This window comes from Xenopus laevis, chromosome 3L, assembly GCF_017654675.1.
Source record: "Xenopus laevis strain J_2021 chromosome 3L, Xenopus_laevis_v10.1, whole genome shotgun sequence".
Classification (NCBI taxonomy): Eukaryota; Metazoa; Chordata; class Amphibia; order Anura; family Pipidae; genus Xenopus; species Xenopus laevis.
In genome coordinates, this window is record NC_054375.1 from 34325456 (window position 1) to 34347100 (window position 21645).

Here is a 21645-nt window from a genome sequence, read left to right on the forward strand (position 1 = left end):
GATAACAGGTCCCCTACCTGTACTCGTATTCATATCACCCAATTTGTTTATATAATTATATATACTATATAATGACATCTTCTACTCTACCTTTACATTTTACACAATTTTCTGTAAGGAGACCAGAAATAAGACCAGAAATAAGAAGTCCCTCTATTTTACTGATGTAATCTGTGAAACATCTTAAGTAACTTTAGACTTCCTGATATTTAATATGGAGTCACAATTTCCTAGTAATGTTCATATGATTATGGTGTTCTGAGAAATGTATATTACATCTGTAAAAGAATTTCCAGTTCTCTATTTTGTGCTGTGTAAACTATTCTCTGCTGATGGTATAGTAATTTCCTCTATAGAGACCAGACTTCATCTAAGGATCAATTATACAACATCATTTCAATTAAGCGCACTCAGAAAACTTTTGTGCCACTATATTAACATTATTCCGTAAGAAACTGATTCCTTATACTTAAGGTTTACCATACTTACTTGAAAGATGCCGCCATTGCATGAAGTAACATGTCCACAGTTTATTTTCTTATTTCTGAAGAACAGTGTACTGAGCAAACCAAATAATACTCTGTAGGTGATTCATGAAAGTTTTTGGCATGTTAAAAAAAGGTGCAAACAGAGGATTAGGGGTTACAGCGTCTAACACTTTCACCACATCTTGTCTGATGCTTTTGAAACCGCTGCATGCAAAGCTGCACGAGCTAATTATATCATGCACGGGAACCACAGGCTGATGAGTTGTGAAAAAGCAATATACAGTCGTGTTACAGTGGACATACCAGTGCCAGGAATCTGTTGCAGAATACTGGAAGTAGCAGTTCCTAAAATCACCAGAAAAACTCTAAATGAGGGCATTCTTTTTCTTGCTGTTTTACTTGTGCAAATGGAAGCAGGAACGAACAGCACAGGCCAGCAGAAGAAAACATTTGTGTTTCATTTCTCAGGCCACATGTAACCCCCTAGAGTGCCCAAAAGGCACAAATACAGTATCGCTAGTAGCTTTTCCTTGCAGCTATGCAATCCTTATCCTGAACACTGGTCTTCAAAGATACAACAAGCAACAAATTCTAATGTGAACATATTGCAAAACCCTTACGTCAAAATGTATCATTTGTGCCACCCTCGGCTAGTGCATTGTGCTGCCTTCTTCATTGTACTAGAATTTTGAATCATGACAAATATACAGTTAGGTCCATAAATATTTGGACAGAGACAACTTGTTTTCTAATTTTGGTTCTGTACATTACCACAATGAATTTTAAATGAAACAACTCAGATGCAGTTGAACTGCAGACTTTCAGCTTTAATTCAGTGGGTTGAACAAAAAGATTGTGTTAAAAAAAGGCTTTAGTTTCCTCACATTTTCATGCAATCACTTCATTTCAGGGGCTCAAAAGTAATTGGTCAAATTAAAAAACTAAAAATAAAATGTTCATTTCTAATACTTGGTTGAAAACCCTTTGCTGGCAATGACAGCCAGAAGTCTTGAACTCATGGACATCACCAGATTCTGGGCTTCCTCCTTTTTAATGCTCTGCCAGGGCTTTACTGCAGCGGCTTTCAATTTATGTTTGTTTGTGGGCCTTTCTGTCCGAAGTTTAGTCTTCAACAAGTGAAATGCAGCTCAATTGGGTTCAGATCAGGTGACTGACTTGGCCATTCAAGAATATTCCACTTCTTTGCTTTAATAAACGCCTGGGTTGCTTTGGCTGTATGTTTTGGGTCATTGCCCATCTGTATTATGAAACAAATTTCAATCAATTTGACTGCATTTAGCTGGATTTGAGCAGACAGTGTCCCTGAACACCTCGGAATTCATTTGGCTGCTTCTGTCCTGTGTCACATCATGGATAAACACGTGTCCCAGTGCCACTGGAAGCCACGCACGCCCAAGCCATCACACTGCCTCCACCATGTTTTAGAGATGATGTGGTATGCTTTGGATCATGAGCTGTTCCACGTCTTCTCCATACTTTCTTGCCATCATTCTGGTAGAGGTTGATCTTGGTTTCATCTGCCCAAAGAATGTTTTTCCAGACCTGTGCTGGCTTTTTTAGCAAAGTCCAATCTAGCCTTTCTATTCTTGATGCTTATGAGTGGCTTGCACCTTGCAGTGCACCCTCGGTATTTACTTTCATGCAGTCTTCTCTTTATGGTAGACTTGGATATGGATATACCTACCTCCTGGAGAGTGTTGATCACTGTGTTTCTCTTCACCATGGAAATGATTCTGCAATCATCCAGCACTGTTGCCTTCAGTGGACGTCCAGGCCTTTTTGCGTTGCTGAGTTCAACAGTGCTTTTTTTCTCAGAATGTACCAAACTGTAGATTTTGCCACTCCTCTTATATTGTAGCAATTTCTCGGATGGGTTTTTTCTGTTTTTGCAGCTTAAGGATGGCTTGTCTCACCTGCATGGAGAGCTCCTTTTACCGCATGTTGTCAAAATCTTACACATACAAGCACCCCCCCCTCAAATCAACTCCAGGGCTTTTATCTGCTTCATTGATAATGACATAACAAAGGAATTGCCCACACCTGCCCATGAAATAGCCAATTGAGTCAATTGTCCAATTACTTTTGAACCCCTGAAATGAAGTGATTGTTTTAAAAAAAAAGGCTTTAGCGCCTCACATTTTTTATGCAATCTATTTGTTCAACCCACTGAATTAAAGCTGAAAGTCTGCAGTTCAACTGCATCTGAGTTGTTTCATTGAAAATTCATTGTGGTAATGTACAGAACCAAAATAAGAAAAACGTCTCTGTCCAAATATTTATGGCCTGGCCCATATGGTAAAGCTGGATAGTTCTGCAGAGAACTGTGTACCATCATCATTTTGCTTGCCTTATCTTTCTATAGAAGCACCAATAGGGATCTAACCCCCACTTGGAACAGCTAACATAGCATTCAAGAGTTAGTTGAGATCCAAGCAAAGGGGTCAGGATAGGTAAAATTCTAAAACAAGCAAAATATCTGGACAGGCAGCAAGGTTTATGTCCAAGATTGTCCCAGACTGAAGTCAAGGCACGTGGCAGATGTCAGATCCATAAAAAGACAGGGGTTCAGCAACAAGGAATTACTCTGTAAACAGAAAGGAATAAGCATGTGCTGTGACAAAACATGTGGCATTTCCACAACTCTCTTGAGATGAAGTCATGTTGGTATGCAGTGTGTATTGGCACAGTCCTCTATTGGAACTCTGGTAGAGTCAGGGATTCCTGTGTTGATAGGTGCACTTGATCTGGATTCAGAACAGGAGGCAGTATGACAATTCAGGCAAAGACTGAATTCAGGTCTGAGTGTTAAGTCAGGCAAACACTGCGCCCATTTTTGTGGTCATAAATGAGTCTTCTACTGTGATTTTGCGATTAGCATTGTAAGTACCTGTTTCTAGTTTTGATGAGGATACAAAATTTTGCAAAAACTATGCGTTCCATGCAGGATATTCACTAAATCGAAGGAAAGCATCAAACTGGCAAACAGGGTCCGAAGACAAAAAATGCAAGTTTATGCACTTTGGTAGAAATAACATAAATGGGAGTTAAGCACTGAATGGAAATGTGTTGATCCTTAAATGTGAAGGAACTAGGGATTTTTGAGGTTGAGGATAGCAAGCTATGTAATTCCAGTCAGTGGCTACTAAAGCAAATACTGTAAAGTGCTGTCTTGCAAAACATAATTTTGCTTTTTTACAGGTCCCTGGTAAGGCCTCACCCCCGACAATACAGTGCAGTTGTATTTGGTTTACTTTATGTTTTTTAGATGATTGCTGTGAGGTGACATATGCATTCTGTAATGTGTGTTTTAAGGACTGATAAATGGCACTCCAGAAATAATTCCTTTTTATGTATTCTGGTATACTTTGTATATAAACTCAATAGGTTGGTTTTGCTTCCAATAAGGATTAATTACCTTAGTTTAGATTAGGGATGCAACAAATCCACTTTTTTGGATCCACTTTTTTGGATTCGGCCGAACCCCCGAATCCTTTGCAAAAGATTTGGCCAAATACCGAACCGAATCCGAACCCTAATTTATATGCATATGCAAATTAGGGGTGGGAAGGGGAAAACATTTTTTACTTACTTGTTTTGTGACAAAAAGTCACTTGAATTCCCTCCCGCCCCTAATTTACATATGCAAATTCGGATTCAGTTCGGCCCGCAGAAGGATTAGGCCGAATCCTGCTAAAAAAGGCTGAATCCTGGCCGAATCCCGAACCGAATCCTGGATTCAGTGCATCCCTAGTTTAGATCAAGTACAGGTACTGTTTTATTATTACAGAGAAAAAGGAAATCATTTTAAAAATGTTGGATTATTTGGATAAAACAAGAGTCTATGAGAGACAGCCTTTCCATAATTCTGAGCTTTCGGGATAACTGGTTTCCGGATAATAGATCCCATACCTGTACAATTAATAATAATATATTTATATCAAATTCAAATTCTATTAAAAAAAAGGATGTGAAATAACTCTTTCATTTAGGAATATTCAATCCAATTTTTTCCTATTTTATCTATCATACAATACTTTGGATGCCACGAGGATTCCAGTAATACCATAGTCATTCTTTTTCTCTGTCATAATAACAGTATCTGGTAATCCTAACTAAACTGCATAAATCTATATTGGTAGAAAAACATTCCTAATGGGTTTATTCTTTCATTTTTTTAACAGACATATGGTATGAAAATCCAAATTTCAGAAAGATTCCTTATCTGGAAACCACCAGGTCTTCAGCATTCTGCATAATAGATCCTACACCTGTATTGTTCTTTTTAAAAGATGGAATTTAGAAGTTGCATCGAAAAATACCCAAGTCAGAAAAATGCTCCAATTTTAGCTTGCATAATAACTGTATCCTTGCAGAGTCAATGCAAATAAAAATAACCACCCATTAATAAAAAGTTTAACCAAAAATAAGCAAAGGAGAACTTTTGTCCTTGCAGTTATCGCTAGATTAAATCTTACATCAACATTGGTTTGTCCTCGGTGCCCTAAAAGGAAATATAATGTTAAGGATGTCATCACTGTTTATTTCTCCACCTAAACAGATTGCAAACTTGTTCACAAATAAGTTGTAATGGTTGATTCTGGGTCATACAGGAAGCTTTAAAAGTTCCTTCACCTTATATAAAATATAACTTAATAGGCACAAACAGATAAATAGATTAACAACCAAAGAACATGTCTATATACAAGCAGCAAGAGTTTGCTCAAGCAGCAATACTTGGTCCATTTCTCGGGTTCCCAAGGGTTTCCCGAGTACAATGTGCTTTCTCTTGCTAAAGGCTCAGTACTTGAGAAGGAAATGTGTTAAGCACATCACGTGACTTGTTGCCCTGTTGTTGACCCAGGATCATTTTTCTTGAGAATGATGGCGTTGAGTTCCTGGACAAGTTTATCTTGCATTTGGTTGGGAACTGCTGAATGTTTCTTCCATACTGGATTCTTTGCCGTGTCTGAAGGAGGAACTGGCTCAAAAAACAATGGAGGCAAAGAACTTAAGTCCAGTGTGCTCTTTGCCCCCTGGCTTCTTGTGGCCACTGCCTGAAGACGGTTTGTTTCAACTGTTCGTTCAAGAGAGCCAGTTTTGAGAAGGCTAGGATTTACAACTCTATCTGTTCCTGAGGATTTGACATTTTCACCATGGACTATGGTCATAGAACTGTCCACACACACATTTCTGTCTAGAGAATGAGATTTCCGGTAGATGTCCCTTTCTGGCCTTTCTGGTGAACAGCTCTTTCTTTGGTCTGAAACTGAATTAATTGTGAGTTTTTTCAGATCCTGGTTAAGAGCAGGTTTTTTCGTTCGATCTAAAGGTGGAGGAGAAAGTTTTTCTGATGCAAAGTCCGACTCTGACTGTGGTAGACTCTGAAAATGACCCACTTCCTCATATACAGCCTCATATTCTTCAATTTGTTTTTCCTGCAGTTCCTCAAGAGAATCTTGATGCATTTTCATTGGCTAACAAAGAAGAAAGGATTTGTTTAAGTAGAACCAGATTTCCAGACAATGTACAGTAAATGGGGCCTACATATAACGTATCAAAGTTGGTAAAAATGTTCGGTGGGAGACTTTGCCTACTTATGCAGCAAAAATGTTTTACTTGGATAGAACTTCAATGCTTTTACCCCAATTGACTATTTATAAATCACTTTGGCTTTTACCCCAATTGACTATTTATAAATCACTTTGACCATACCAGCACTGAGAATCCTTAGCAAAAAAAACATTATTTTCAATAAAGAGATGAAAAACTGCTGCTTGGGGTGTGAAAAGATGCCTCAGTATTATAATATCTATAATAATAAGGCTGAAGTTGTTACAATAACATTTTAGTGGCTTTATCCTACTCTTACAACTTTCCTGTGTTGAAATTCTTCCCACTTCGATGGAAACGCATTGGTGATTTATAAATAGGCAATTGCAACATTAATGGAAACCAGCAAAGTAGCAACATGACTATTTGGCATTTTATAAATAGCCCCTAGAACGGAAAAGCATTTCATAAGGTGTTGGACATGCAAAGCTTACACAAAACAGGCATGCTGAAAGTGCAAATGAGTTATTTGTGTTAAATTAGAACAAGCTTAAAACAGGCAGATATAAAACATTATTTCCTGGCAACATTTTTTTTTTTACAGAGACAGTGGCATAACTAGATATTACTCTATTACTGGGCACCACAGAAAATTATTTTTCAGGCCCCTAAAATGTCTAGAGGTTGACCAGTTTTACCAATATTAATTGAAATGTTTATGAATTAGGGCCTCGTGAGGCCCCTATACCTTCTGGGCGCAACTGTAACCACAGGGTCTGCTTCCTCTGTAGTTACGTATAGAGAACTGACTGTATAAATATATGATGCAGATAAATATTTTAGACCACCAACTTTGTTAATAAAGTATAAGCTGGGAAAATGAAAAGGGAAACGAAAATAGAAAATGTTTTTCTCCACTTGCTTCTTTGGTTACAAACTGATAACCACAAAAATGAACATAGCTTGTACAGTATAAAGAAGAACCCAGGCTAGGCATACAGTTATATGAAAAAGTTTGGGAACCCCTCTCAGCCTGCATAGTAATTTACTCCACTTTCAACAAAAAGATAACAGTGGTATGTCTTTCATTCCCCATGAACATCTGAGTACTGGGGTGTTTTCTGAACAAAGATTTTTAGTGAAGCAGTATTCAGTTGTAGGAAATGAAATCAAACGTAAAAAACTGGCTGTGCAAAAATGTGGGTACCCTTGTAATTTTGCTAATTTGAATGCATGTAACTGCTCAATACTGATTACTGGCAACACCAAATTGGTTGGATTAGCTCGTTAAGCCTTTAACTTCATAGGCAGGTGTGCCCAATCATCAGAAAAGGTATTTAAGGTGGCCAATTGCAAGTCGTGCTTCTGTTTGACTCCCCTCTAAAGAGTGACAGCATGGGATCCTCAAAGCAACTCTCAAAAGATCTGAAACCAAAGATGTTTCATTATCATGGTTTAGGGGAAGGTTACAAAAAGCTGTCTTGGAGGTTTAAACTGTCAGTTTCAACTGTAAGGAATCTAATCAGGAAATGGTAGGCCACAGGCACAGTTGCTGTAAAACCCAGGTCTGGCAGGCCAAGAAAAATACAGGAGCGGCATATGTGGAGGATTGTGAGAATGGTTATAGACAACCCAAAGATCACTTCCAAAGATCTGCAAGAACATCTTGCTGCAGATGATGTATCTGTACATCGTTCTACAATTCAGTACAATTTGCACAAAGAACATCAGGGTGGCAGGGTGATGAGAAAGAAGTCCTTTCTGCACTCACGCTACAAACAGAGTCGCTTGTTGAATGCAAAAGCTCATTTAGACAAGCCACAGTCATTTTGGAACAAAGTGTTTTGGACTGATGAGACAAAAATTTAGCTATTTGGTCATAACAAAAAACACTTTGCATTGCGAAAGAAGAACATTGCATTCCAAGAAAAACACCTGCTACCTACTGTCAAATTTTGTGGAGGTTCCATCATGCTGTGGGGCTGTGTGGCTAGTTCAGGGACTGGGGCCCTTGTTAAAGTCAAGGGTTGGATGAATTCAACCCAATATCAACAAATTCTTCAGGATAATGTTCAAGAATCAGTCACAAAGTTGAAGTCACGCAGGGGTTGGATATTCCAACAAGACAATGACCCTAAAAACACTTTGAAATCTACAAAGGCATTTATGCAGAGGGAGAAGTACAACATTCTGGAATGGCTGTCACAGTCCCCCGACTTGAATATCATCGAAAATCTATGGGATGATTTCAAGCAGACTGTCCATGCTCGGCAGCCATCAAATTTAACTGAACTGGAGAGATTTTGTAAGGACAATTGGTCAAAAATACCACCATCCAGAATCCAGGCTATAGGAGGTGTCTAGAGGCATTTACATTTGCAAAAGGAGGTTCAACTAAGTATTGATGTAATATCTCTGTTGGGGTGCCCAAATTTATGCATCTGTCTAATTTTGTTATGATACATATTACATATTTTCTGTTAATCCAATAAACTTTATGTCACTGCTGAAATACTACTGTTTCCATAAGGCATGTTATATATTACAAGGAAGTTGCTACTTGAAAGCTCCAAAGAATTAAGAGGGGTTCCCAAACTTTTTCATATAACTGTATATTTATCATTAAAGTTCTTAGATGTTTTACATGAGCATGCATGATGCAAAGAGTTATGAGAAATTCTCATCCATGCCTATACTTACAAAGAACATTGACAGGGTCCTTCTTGTATGAAGTCGTCGCTGAGAAACACAATATAAGAAAGAAAACCAGGGTGTGAAGGACCAATAAAGAACAGTGCACAGTGTAAACTAGAAGGGGCGTGAATTGACTGTATTTGTGTATAGTTGCCATTTTTTTCCTAGGTAAAAACAATGCACTAAGAAGAAAATCATTCAGGTTTCTTTATTACTCCATGCATAAAGGTGACTGTCATTTAGCCTCACACATAGTCTTCAGAACACAAAGCAGTGTCCAGATAAAGTGTTATGTAAAAGTGGAATTCTGGTGGGTTGTGAATAGATGTATTAAGATCGGGAATGGGGGGTGTATAATATATAGAGAGGCAATGAGGTGATGTTTCATTGTAAGGCAGAAAGGGTCATAAGTAAAGAAAAAGAACACAAAGGAAATACAAAAGGGAAGGGGATGGATGGGTTACAAGAAAGGTTCAAATCATGATGGGGGTGGATGGGTTACAAGAAAGGTTCAAATCATGATGGGGGGGTGAACAACAGAAAAGAGGAAATAGAGAAGAAATAACAGAAGTAAAACTGAAGAGAAATACAGCACTGGAAACAGTGAAAAATAAATATTTTGTAATAGGATTGTTTGTATAGCCAGATAGTGGATAAGGTTAAAATATTAAACAGTAAAGGTATACAGTATAAAATTGCCATATTACTCAATTACAAATTTAGAATGGGATGGATTCCATAAGTCCGCAGTTTGACTTTCAGGTATACTTCATTTCAGATGTTGAATTTTGCATCCCCTAAACTGGATACTAGCTTCTTATTGCTAAATATCTGCCATAAACTCACCAGCGTCTGATTTGCTGTAACCATAGTCGAATTGGTGTCGTCTCCACGAATTGGAACCAATGGCATTGTGCCAAATTTTTGCTTAGTCACATCGGAGGAGGAATGGCGCCTTAAAATCACAGGGCGGAGATCATCGTGCTGTAGTGAGCAAATAATACTTAGTTGTAGATCATTTTGAAATACTATTTTGCATACGGATGTGTGGCTCACTGGCCTAAAAAAAAAAAACTACTGAAATTAGTGTGTGTTATCTGATGTGAACGGAGGTCTTTACTGTGTTCCACACTACTCAGTGGAAATCAAGATAAAAGATGAACCAGACAAGCATGTCTATCTGGTTAATGGAGTAGCCTCATAGCCTTTAAAAGTTGAAGGCTAAAATCCTGTGAGTGTTTGGAGTCATTAAAGCTTTGTCAAGGTTTTCTACTTGTGGAGACAAGGAATTATGAGCTATCTATCCCAAATAACACCAAGCACTATGATACAGAGGAATCCCAAGGATAAGTAGAGATCACAAAGGGCTTGGTCACCGAGGACTTTATTTGTGAGCCATTTGCAATTATAAGCAATAATCCCGAATTTTTACACGTATTCAAATAAAATAATTTTACCCGAGACATTAAAAAGCCACTAGATACAAGGCCAGCTTACTAGAAAATACAGGTATTGGATCGGTTTTCCATTAACCGGTCATCCAGAAAACCCAGAATTACGGGAAGGCCATCTCCCATAGACTCTATGGGACTCTAATTAAATTCTATTTTTTTTTTTACATAATTTCCCCTTTCGCTAGAATAACAAAACAGTACCTTGATCCTAAGATATAATTAATCCTTATTGGAGGCAAAACAATCCTATTGGATTTAATTAATGTTTAAATGATTTTTAGTAGACTTAAAGTGGACCCGTCACCCAGACACAAAATCTGTATAATAAAATCCTTTTCCAATTAAACATGAAATCCAATTTCTATTCTTTATTAAAGCATTTATAGCTGTTGTAAGCTCATTTAAAATCTCAGCTGTCAATCAAATATCGTCTGCACCATCTCTATGCCTTAGGAATAGAGGCGGGGCAGACAATTAATTTCACTTTCCATTCAGCACTTCCTAGATGTCACTGCTCTCCCCACATTCCCCAGTTCTCTTAACCATTTAATTGTGTAACCAGGGCATGGGGATGGACATCAGGTCCCCCATTCTGGTGCACAAACAAGATTCAGAGAGTATTCAAGGCTTGTCTTAATAACAGTGTCCACAAAATGGCTCCTGCCTACTTGTTAAAATTATGAATTCCCAGACTGAAGGAAACAAGATTCAAACAATTATATTGTGTAATTAAAGTTCATTTTGCCTGACTAATATGATAACATAGGATTTTGAATAGTTTTTTTGGGTGACGGGTCCCCTTTAAGGTATGAAGATTCAACTTATGGAAAGACCCCTTATCCAGAAAACTCCAGGTCATGTGCATTCTGGATAGCAGGTCTCATAGTTGTGCTAACCACATTATCCCTAACACAGATAATAATCATTACCTGAGCTTTCAGAATACTTGTTATCCAGTCCCACATTTCTGGTTGACCTGAACAGCACAGACACCTAGAAAGTGGGAAATTTAAAATACAAAAATGTCTTATGTAATTCAGGTATATGAAAAAAGCCTTCCTTATACAATGTAGAGGAAAAAAACACACACTTAAATCACTATATGGCAGGATTAGTCTACACTCTTTCTGTTACATAAGATCATAATAATCTCACACAATACTTACAGCTGCTGTTTATCCAGGTAGATGGTAAAACCCCATCTGACAAAACAAGCACAACAAAACAGTATAGTTAATCTCTAATAATATCTATGGAGGGGGCCTAGATTTAAATACCACAGGTTTCTGTATTCTTAGGCTAATGGTAAATGAGGCTTTTTCTCTGTGGCTTTATTTTAGCTCATGGGACATAGGCGAGAAACCAAACATTCAGCCTCTTATTGAGGTCACACGGGGAGATTTAGTCGCCCATCGACTAATCGCCTCTTCTTCTGGGAGACAATCTCCCCAAACTGTTTCCCGTGCCTTCAAGCCGGCTATACTGAAAAATTGCCAGCGGGATGGCACTCGTGGTGCTTCGTTTTCCGAAGTCGCCCAAAGTTTCCTCTTGGGCAGACTTCGGAAAGCAAATCACCCCGAATCTCCTCACGTGACCTTACCCTTAAGGAAACTACCTCTCATTGAAAGCACAGATGATTATCTCCCTTAAGATGGTCTAACGTACGCTTGCATTAAAGGAACAGTAATACCAAATATATACAGTAATTTGCCTCTATACTGCTGTAATAATTGGTGATTGTTATCCCCACTTACATACATAGCTGATTTACCCTTAATTGCCCTTACAAAATGGTTTCCCTAGGTCTGCTGGAAGATTCTATATATATATATGGAACCAAGGGACAATTTTCACGGCTCTACTTGGTGGCTACTGCTCTAAACCAGATGTCAGCTGTCTTTAAAGTTTTATTGCAGAGAAGCACTGACCAAGGAGTGTCTGCGCAATAAATTTATGTTTGCAGCCTATTACACAATTCTCCCCCAGCACAGATGTACATTTTCTCTGTGCATACTGCGTGCAGAGGAACTCAGGCTGCATCATAAAGATAATTATCATTAAAGATAATAGACTTCCTCAAATCTTGGAAAAAAACATTTTGCTGTATCTGTTTTTTTAACGTCAATATGAGATGGCACGGGCAGTTTTGGATACTTCTTAAAATGAAATACTCCAACAAAGAAAATACCCCATTTGGCAAAACTTACGCAGTCCACTCTAGGATCTGTTATCCAGAAGCTCGTTATCCAGAAAGCTCTGTATCATGGTAAGGTCATCTCCATTTAAACCAAATATTGTTTTTTAATTACTCTCTCTGTATTAATAAAACAGCGCATTGTGCTCGGTCCCAAGTAAGATATAATTAATCCTCAATGGAGACAAAACAATCCTATTGGGTTTATTAAATTATTTTCTAGAAGACTATTACCATATCATGAAAAACCCAGGCCCTGAGCATTCTGGATAACAGGTCACATGTGCTGCCAGTCCCACTTACTGCATGAATTAATTATAGCTTGAACTGAAAGAGTTTCTGCTAATGCTTTTTAACTATAGCTGTTTTGGCCTCCTAAAACTAGTCTTTTCATTGAACAGTCACTGTGAATAGGTGGATAATGTTCTATTTTCCAGAGCATTAAGTTGTTGTGGTAAATAGTAGGGTAGACAGTAATGTACAAGGAGTTATGGAGCTGCTGTAATAGATAACTAAACCGGGATCTTTCCATTATTTCGAATAAAAAATGAGAAATGGGTCATGATCATTTATATACAATAACAAAATGTGTGGCGTAAAGCTCTTAAATTACTTTTTTTCCAATGGCAAAGTCATTTATCTTAGATCAGAAGCTCTATTCAGTAGAACCATCTTCTTGTATGTGAACACTCTTCTGTTGTACAGCGATCCAGAATATATTGGTGATTTATAAAATGATTTAATTGTTTTTATTATTAATAATAATAATAGCTTACTGGGATGGAGCCTTCATCTTTTTCCTAATGCCCATGTAAACCTTGGCTGTATCAAGAGGCCACTCTCTCTCTGGCTTTGCACTCTGTAGAGAGAAAAACGCTGCATTTTTATCAAGCCTGCCCCTCCATGAGTGCCCATAGGAGCAAGTTTGGCAGCTCTGTATTCATGAGGTGTCAACCGGGAAATGCACAAAGGAAACCTGTGAGTACAGGGTTGCTTTAACATAATTTGATGATATAATGCATATTCACACATTTCCACACTGAAATCCGCTGTGTTTCTGCAAGCAGGCCAACACAATGCCCATGCGCTAGTAGTCTAAAGCAATTATTGGCAACAGCTGTAAAGAGGATTGTCGTGTGGCCTCTGCATAGTTTTTTGCTTGACCTATACATTCTCACCTTCAGACAAAAACTCACACAACCAACCTTTGGAAAAGAAGAGCAAGACTTGGAGGCCCCAGGGCATTGTCAGGAAAGCAGTAGTAACTGGTATGAAGAATAAATATAATCAACAGGTGTCTTTGCTCTGACTTAAAGGAAAACTATACCCCCCAAACAATGTAGGTCTCTATAAAAAGATATAGCAAAAAACAGCTCATATGTAAAACCCTGCTTCATGTAAATAAACCCTTTTCATAATAATATACTTTTCTAGTAGTACGTGCCATTGGGTAATCATAAATAGAAAATTGCCATTTTAAAAAATAAGGGCCGCCCCCCTGGGATCGTACGATTCACTGTGCACACAAACATACCAACGAACCATACTTGTTAGGCCAATTAACAGACAGTTCTGTCTTTTGCTTCAACACTCCTTCCTGTTACAGTTAGAGCTGCAGTATTTCTGGTCAGGTGATCTCTGAGGCAGCACACAGACCATCACAAAGGACCAGTAACATAAATAAAATGTAAAAAAAGATTTTTTCTACTTAATGGAAAAAAAAACACCAAGGCAGTTTTAACCTTAAATTTGCAACGTCTTTATTAAGAAATTACTTACCGATTCTCTGCTTGCGCTCTTCTACAGAAACAACGACAAGGCGACGATCCATCATGCGGCGCTCGATTTCTCCTCCCTGGCTATCTCCTACAGAAGGCAGGGAGGAGAAATTGAGCGCCGCACAATGGATCGTCGCCCTGTTGCTGTTTCTGAAGAGGAGGGCAAGCAGAGAATCGGTAAGTCATTTCTTAATAAAGACTTTACGAAATTAAAGTTAAAGTGGACCCGTCACCCAGACATAAAAATCTGTATAATAAAAGTAATTCTTAAATTAAATATGAAATCCAATTTCTTTTTTTTATTAAAGCATTCATAGCTGTTGTAAACTCATTTAAAGATCTCAGCTGTCAATCAAATATTGTCTGCCCCGCCTCTATGCCTAGGCATAGAGGCAGGGCAAACAATTACTTTCACTTTCCATTCAGCACTTCCTAGATGTCATCGCTCTCCCTACATTCCCCCCCAGCTCTCTTAAAGATTTAATTGTGTAACCAGGGCATAGGGTTGGACATTGGGCCCCTGTCCCCTGGTGCACAAACAAGATTCTGAGATGATACAAGACTTGTCTTAATAACAGTGTCCACAAAATGGCTCCTTCCTGGTTGCTATAATTATGAGTTCCCAGACTGATGGAAACAATATTCAAATAATTTATACAGTGTAATTAAAGTTCATTTTGCTTGTCTAACCTGATAAAATAGGATTTGGATAATTTTGTTTGGGTGACGGGTCCCCTTTAAAACTGACTTGGTGGTTTTTTTTTTTGTTAAGTAGAAACAAATGTATTTTAAAAAAAAATTATGTTACTAGTCTTTTAAGTAATCCCTACTATTTGGTGCAATGGGTTTATTGACGCTAGGTGCAATTATATTCTTTATTTCAGTGCCCATGCATTTTGCTAGTGGTTTAGTGCCTGTTAATAGTAAATAATACCCAGTCTCTACAAGTGGTTTGGATATGTTAATCAGAATATTGTGAGTCCTACTTAATAGCACAAGGATAAACATGCATTATTACTGGAATGGTTAATGGTGTGTCTTAAATCACTACTGAAACAGTATTACTGAGAAACAGATACCCTTTTCTCTTTAAGCAGCAGAAGCTTGCGATCTCTGATGACAAAGTATCTCTCTTGGAATTTGCTTCCTAGCAGCTTAGGAGTCTCCTCTCTGCATTTCAGAAGGCCGCATTTTGGAGTCTCTCTTTTTGTGCCTATGTGACAGTTTAATCCAAGGTTAACACAAGGACCCATTTCAACTTCCCCTACTGCATGTGATTTTTTGGTTGAAAAATGACCGACTGCATGTGATTCTGTTTATTAGAGAAATGAAAGCTGTGACATACCTGTAAAGAGACAACTTCCTTCTCCAATTGGGATTTTCTTTACAAGCAGAAAAGCAGAACTGGGCTCGGCCAACTTGCACCACTGCAGAGCCTGCTCCAGGACTTTCTCTTTTGGGTGCAACGGGCGCTCTGTACGGAACAAAGTTATTCTGTAAGTGGCATTGAATAAACTGACTTTTTCATATTTACTTTCATTGGTCTATTAGGTATTCACAGACGAATAGGACTATAAGATGTAAAATAAGGTAAAAATGGCAGCACAGAGATAGCAGACATTTACTCCTGTCTTCTCTCTCTCTATGGTCATCTCCAGCACAGCTATTGTACTGCAATGTCCCTTTTTTTAAAATAAATTACCATTTAATAAAGTCAAAAAATTGTACACTTGGGTGGGACCCTAGATAAAAGATATTAATTTAGAGTAATGTAAACCCAAACTGGTAATCTACTGGAATTCCCAAAACTTTTTTCACATTTACACTTTTTAGTACATTTTAATGAATTGGCCCATTTGTGAAAGCATGTACTACTTTGATCAATTTGTCAGAATGATTTTGACTTGCTTTAAGCACAGGTTTATATATATATAGACTCACTTTTGGTATACTTATATTTTAGTGCCGTCTCTTACCAAGTTCCCCATTTTCAAACACTTCAAAGGTAAGCCATACATCCATGCTTGCCGATATGTTCCTCATATCTAGTACCTGATTGGTCAGTTCTTCTGCTGTCATTACGGGGGAAACCTGCAATTAAAAGCGAAATTTGTTTTCCATTTATACATATAGTAGCAAAATCATGTCAAAGATGACTCAGAAAGTGTGATACTACTTGATTTAAAGAAAAATTAGAACTAGAACTGAGAGCTTTGGAGAACTATTTGGGGTTAAGGGTCATCGCTGCCCAGCAAAAAATTCTTGAAACGTGAATTTTGACACTGGCGTCGAAATATTTTTGACGAAGTCAATGGGCACCTTTAATTGTTGCTTTAATTTAAATTTTGCTTTAATTGGCCATCACTGCACTGCCCATAAGTGATGGGCGATTTTCTCCCGTTTCGATTCGACAAAAAATTTGCGAATTTCCAGCAAAATTCGCAAAACGGTGAAAAATTTGTGAAACGCGAATTTTGATGCCGGCGACAATACCGACACCCATTAAAGTCAATAGGCGCCTTTAATTGTTGCCGCCGTTGGAATTGTCGCTGTAATCTTTCGAATATACTCGACAGATTCGCAAATTTGTGTCTGCGGAATAAATTCGCCCATCACTACTGCCCAGGGCTTGGTTCACGGACTGAGGCAGTCGCTTTAAACCTTACGTTTTATAGGGTCCCCACTTAAACAGAAAGCCTGTGAACAGTTTTGGGTCAGAATCTACATCACGTACATTAATGACAGCAGTAGTGGGAGGGCCGGGAGCCCAATACAGAGAACAATTTTTTTTTTAAAAATGAGGAGGACAAAAAGCCTTTGTGCCCTTCAGTCTCCTAAATTGTTTTTCAGGATTTCTTCTCCAGTACCCATAGGTATAGTTTCTGTCTATGAGTTCTACCAGCAGCACTTTCACCAACTGGTACTGAGCAATCTCTATGCTCCTGCATTTTTAATTCCCTAAATGAAGTTATTGCAGTGCATGAAATCCATTTCTGCAGTGTCCTCAATTGCACGTCTGGCGTTAGTACAATACTCTGAATCCATTTTCTGCTGTGATCTTTTTTAACATTTCTGCGGTTAATGCAATGCTCTAAATCTGTTTTCTAAACCTTACTAAAAATGCCTGTAGTTAATCCAGTGCTTATTATTCTAAAAGGAGTTAGAAGGAAGAGTTGTGGTATCAACGAATGAATTTTCAGCACTGCGCTATGAGGCAGACATTTTTAAGTCGCAATTTTCCCATTTGCATTATGCTGCATATTTTATGTTTTGTTGACATGGTCAACAAGATCCATCAGCTCTGATTTTTAAGTCCCCTCTTCAGACATTCAAAACCAATATACATATTTGGAACTAAGGAAAAGCTTGCACTAAGCAGTAAAGAGGTTGACTCATCAAGTAAAGCATGGAAACAAGTCGCATTTTAGTCTTGAAAAATACTGACCTTTAAAGTGACACAGCAGTCTGGTATCTTCAATTCCAAGTAAACCTCAATAATAAGATCCCCAGCTTGTGACAGCTAACAGGACACACATGAAACACCAATTAATTTTTCTCTGTCTTGTTGTGTAAACGTTATATATTACCTCTTATGAAAAATACAGAAATGAGGGAGACTGGCAATTCTAGGGAAAACAATGAATTCAAAAGTTACAGCAGTAGAGAGATCACAGATGGCAGTTTGTTGCACTACCACTTTTCAACCGTTTGCCAGGCTCCTTGGCTTCCATGGCCTTCTGTAAAACGAGGACTGAACCATCCCCTCAGAATTGCCAGACGAGAAAAAGCATTCTAAAACCTTTTCTCAACAAATCAAACTCTACACATATATTTGTATACACATAGTAATGTGAAGTCTTTAAAGAACCAGTAATGTCAAAAACCAAAAATATATTTCTCCAATATTTTTCCACTTAAAGTGTCATCGGAAAACATGTTTGTTTTTTTCAAAACGTATCAGTTAATAGTGCTACTCCAGCAGAATTCTGCACTGAAATCCATTTCTCAAAAGAGCAAATAGATTTTTTTATATTCAATTTCAATTTTAAAATCTGACATGGGGCTAGACATTTTGTCAATTTCCCAGCTGCCCGAAGTCATGTGACTTGTGCCTGCATTTTAGGAAAGAAATGCTTTCTGGCAGGCTGCTGTTTTTCCTTCTCGATGTAACTGAATGTGTCTCAGTGAGACATGGGTTGAGTGTTGTTCTTAGATCTACCAGGCAGCTGTTATCTTGTGTTAGGCAGCTGTTATCTTGTGTTAGGGAGCTGTTATCTGGTTACCTTCCCATTGTTCTTTTGTTTGGCTGCTGGGGGGGAAAGGGAGGGGGTGATATCACTCCAACTTGCAGTACAGCAGTAAAGAGTGATTGAAGTTTATCAGAGCACAAGTAAAATCATTTTGAATTTTTTTTCCATGACAGTATCCCTTTAAAGTATGTATCTGTTGATCTAGAACCTACAGTAAACCAGTTCTTGCCCAGAAATGCTCTATTTTTTGGGAGAGGTATTCATTATTGAGTATGGCATTCGACCTCTGTTTATTTTCCTGTTTAAGAACTAATCCCATTGTATTCTACAAAGCATATCAGGTATCTGCTGTGTAACCTGTGCCTTTGCTCCTTTTTCAACTTGAATGGCTGCCCTTATGGCTACCCAGCAGCTTGTCTATAAATAATGAATCTAGATCATGACCCGTGACACTATTTTTTCCTGCTGACTTGCGGTAATAATGCTTACACTGGAAAACACACTGTACGTCTGTGTACAGAAGTCAGGCCTGAACAGTGCCCAATGTGGCTTAGTAAATGTTGACTGTCATATGGAGACAAACCTGATCTTTGTGCACAGAAACATGACGCCTTCTAATTTATCTAAATACAGGCATCCATTTCTTGATTACACTCTTTGACTTAAAAGGGGGCACTTAAACCTAAGTTACCCATGTTGTTCAATTTATAGCATTCTTCTCTCTTGAAGGAGCTCCAAATAATAAGAGGGTAGTCCATTTACATAGTTCATTAAAGGGGTTGTTCACCTCTAAACGAACTATTCAAGAAGAAAAAAAAGCAGTAAACCCCACACTCTCTGATTATTTTGACCCAGAATTGGTTTTGATCAATAAGATACCTTTAAGGTGCATCAATTAGTGAAAAAAGTGCTTAGTGCTTCAATTTGAAAAGGAAAAATAGAGTAGAGGTGGAGTTGTCCTGATTTTTCCTAACTAAGGCTAGTTAGGAGAAATCGGGGCAACTCCACCTATACTTGTCGCACTCTGTGTAACCCGCAACTCGGCGCTGACCGAACCATTCAACGGAGTCGCTGCTGTTGTGTTTAGTCATTGACTCTGAGGAAGTGCCGGTATTGTAGGCACAAAACGCGTTAGTTTAACTACTCGCCCACTGCCAATGTTTGTCACTTAGTGTGTTCAAATAAAAGCCGTTTTGCTAAACACAACAGCAGCGACTCCGTTGAATGGTTCGGTCAGTTGAATGGTTGCTGGTTACACAGAGTGCGACAAGTTCCATATTGAAGTTGCAGGATTCCCGCTAGAGCTGCGGCCGACACTACACGAGGGTGAGCTCCGCTTTTCTACACATCCTTCATTACTGTGCAACTCCACCTTTACTCTATTTTCCTTTTCAAATCTCTTATTTTGATGAATTGCTGGCTCCATTTTGATACAATTTTATACTTCTAATTGATGAACTCACCTTTTTAAATCTATTTGGATATTTATTAGGCACTAGCACTTTAACTAATTAATTTTTACTAAGAGCTGAAGGTTTTGTTAAAAATTAATTCATAATTAATGTATTGGCTCAGCTACACTGAACAGTTTATGAATAGAAGGGGGCCCGACTAGAAAGTTGAGTTATAAAAAGTAGCAATAACAATAAATTTGTAGCCTTACAGAGCATGTGTTTTTAGATGGGGTCAGTGAAGCAGAAAAGTTGCTCCTGGAATTTGCATGCAGGACCAACTGCTGCAACACTTTAAAGGAGACATATAGGATGAATAAAAAAAACTAATTTTGTAGGCATTGATGTATATTACATGGTGCTGGTTTTACTTTTGGGTGTAAATTCATATTGCCTTTAAAAATGGACCATTTGCTGGAGCTCCCTATAGATATTCTGTGATCCCTGTCCCTGTTTCAAATAAGGGGTTGGGCATTTCTGAACAATCCCTGCCAGAAGCACAGTAAGAGGGGAACAGCCAATCACAGCCCTGCAATCACACAAGCAAAGGCAGGCTTCAGTTCCCTATAAGGTCAGCCTAGCTGCTGATTGGTTCCTGTCCTACAGTGCAGTGTGCAGAGTGCCAGCAGCTCCCCTGCACAGCCTGGGAATGGAGGCAGTAGGAAGTGGAACAGATGGGTGGGACTAGTAGAAATTTTCAATAAAGTAATGAGAAACACTACTTTTTAAAGCACATTCTTTCTATATCTAAAAGCGTTTAATGCACTGGCACATTCTTGTTTTTTACATAAACCCACAAAAGATAATGCAAAGCATTGGCACCTACATGTAGTTGACAGCACTGTATATAGGAGGAGTGGATGGAGAGTAACACAGTGTCTTTGCCTGGGACAACCGTAGCTTGAGCTTCATTCAGAATGAAGGACACTGTTCACTACCTCTTGCTTATGGCAGGTGCTAAGTGCAGGACCTCCATTGCACCTGTTCGTGTTGCACTCTGCATTTAGCACCAAATTATTAATTCAATGCAACTCACAGAGCATAGCAGCCTAGACATGTGCAGACATAAGTGTTTGGGCTCTAAAGGTTAAAACTGTGCCTTCCTTTGTACTAAACCTCTTGAACCCCTTTTCATTGTAGAAGAGCCCATAGGTGGGTCTAGATGGCAAAAACAGTGTTGTAGCTCCCTAAACAAGATGCAAGAGATGGTTATGTTCAAGGTTCCAGTTTTGGAGCTTACCTGAACATCTTTCCAGGTTGTAATTAGGCTGTTTTCTAAATCCATTTGTGTGACCTGCTCTTCATCAATCTGTAACAGGAAAACAATTTACAATCAATCAAATAATAGCTTGCAGAAATGTAGGAATTCAACATGGTTCAACATAGCGCATAATGGTTAATTGATTGCAGGAATTGGGGACTTTTACTGAATTGTTTTGAAAGTTCTACATTTTTGCATATTATATGGACTATAACTCATGCACACACTGTAGCAGACAGCACCATTAGGAATATTTGTTTAAAAAGCCTTTATTTTGCTTTCTTTGGCTTTGTGATCAGGACTGTTACAACGTTTCAAGCCAAACAATGACCCTTTATCAAGCTTATATAACTCATGCACACGTAATGGACTTGAAGATTATATACCAATTTTGGATACACCTTCACCTTCAAGCATGAGAACTTTTGATTGTCCCCTACCAAGAGGGGTAGCGTGGGGGTTTGGTTTACAATGTTGGTGATAAACAGCTTCTAATAAATTCTT

At 38.3% G+C, this 21645-nt stretch overlaps 1 protein-coding gene across 4 annotated transcripts in view; it reads right to left on the reverse strand.

The window, feature by feature from the left end:
• Positions 1 to 5028: 5028 nt before the first annotated feature.
• Positions 5029 to 21645, reverse strand: part of LOC108710892 (arf-GAP with Rho-GAP domain, ANK repeat and PH domain-containing protein 3) — a 94078-nt gene continuing 77461 nt past the window's right edge. For 3 of the 4 annotated variants that reach the window (XM_018252092.2, XM_018252093.2, XM_041586138.1), the window contains exons 24-34: positions 21121 to 21189; positions 17625 to 17699; positions 16156 to 16270; positions 15525 to 15653; positions 15259 to 15392; positions 13178 to 13260; positions 11374 to 11409; positions 11137 to 11200; positions 9600 to 9737; positions 8760 to 8798; positions 5029 to 5983 (exon numbers count right to left, since the gene is read on the reverse strand). In XM_018252092.2, the coding sequence (XP_018107581.1) occupies positions 5339 to 5983; positions 8760 to 8798; positions 9600 to 9737; positions 11137 to 11200; positions 11374 to 11409; positions 13178 to 13260; positions 15259 to 15392; positions 15525 to 15653; positions 16156 to 16270; positions 17625 to 17699; positions 21121 to 21189 (1527 nt within the window). In that variant the 3' untranslated portion in view covers positions 5029 to 5338. The remainder of the gene's footprint in view (positions 5984 to 8759; positions 8799 to 9599; positions 9738 to 11136; positions 11201 to 11373; positions 11410 to 13177; positions 13261 to 15258; positions 15393 to 15524; positions 15654 to 16155; positions 16271 to 17624; positions 17700 to 21120; positions 21190 to 21645) is intronic. The other variant, XM_018252096.2, reaches the window with a different exon arrangement.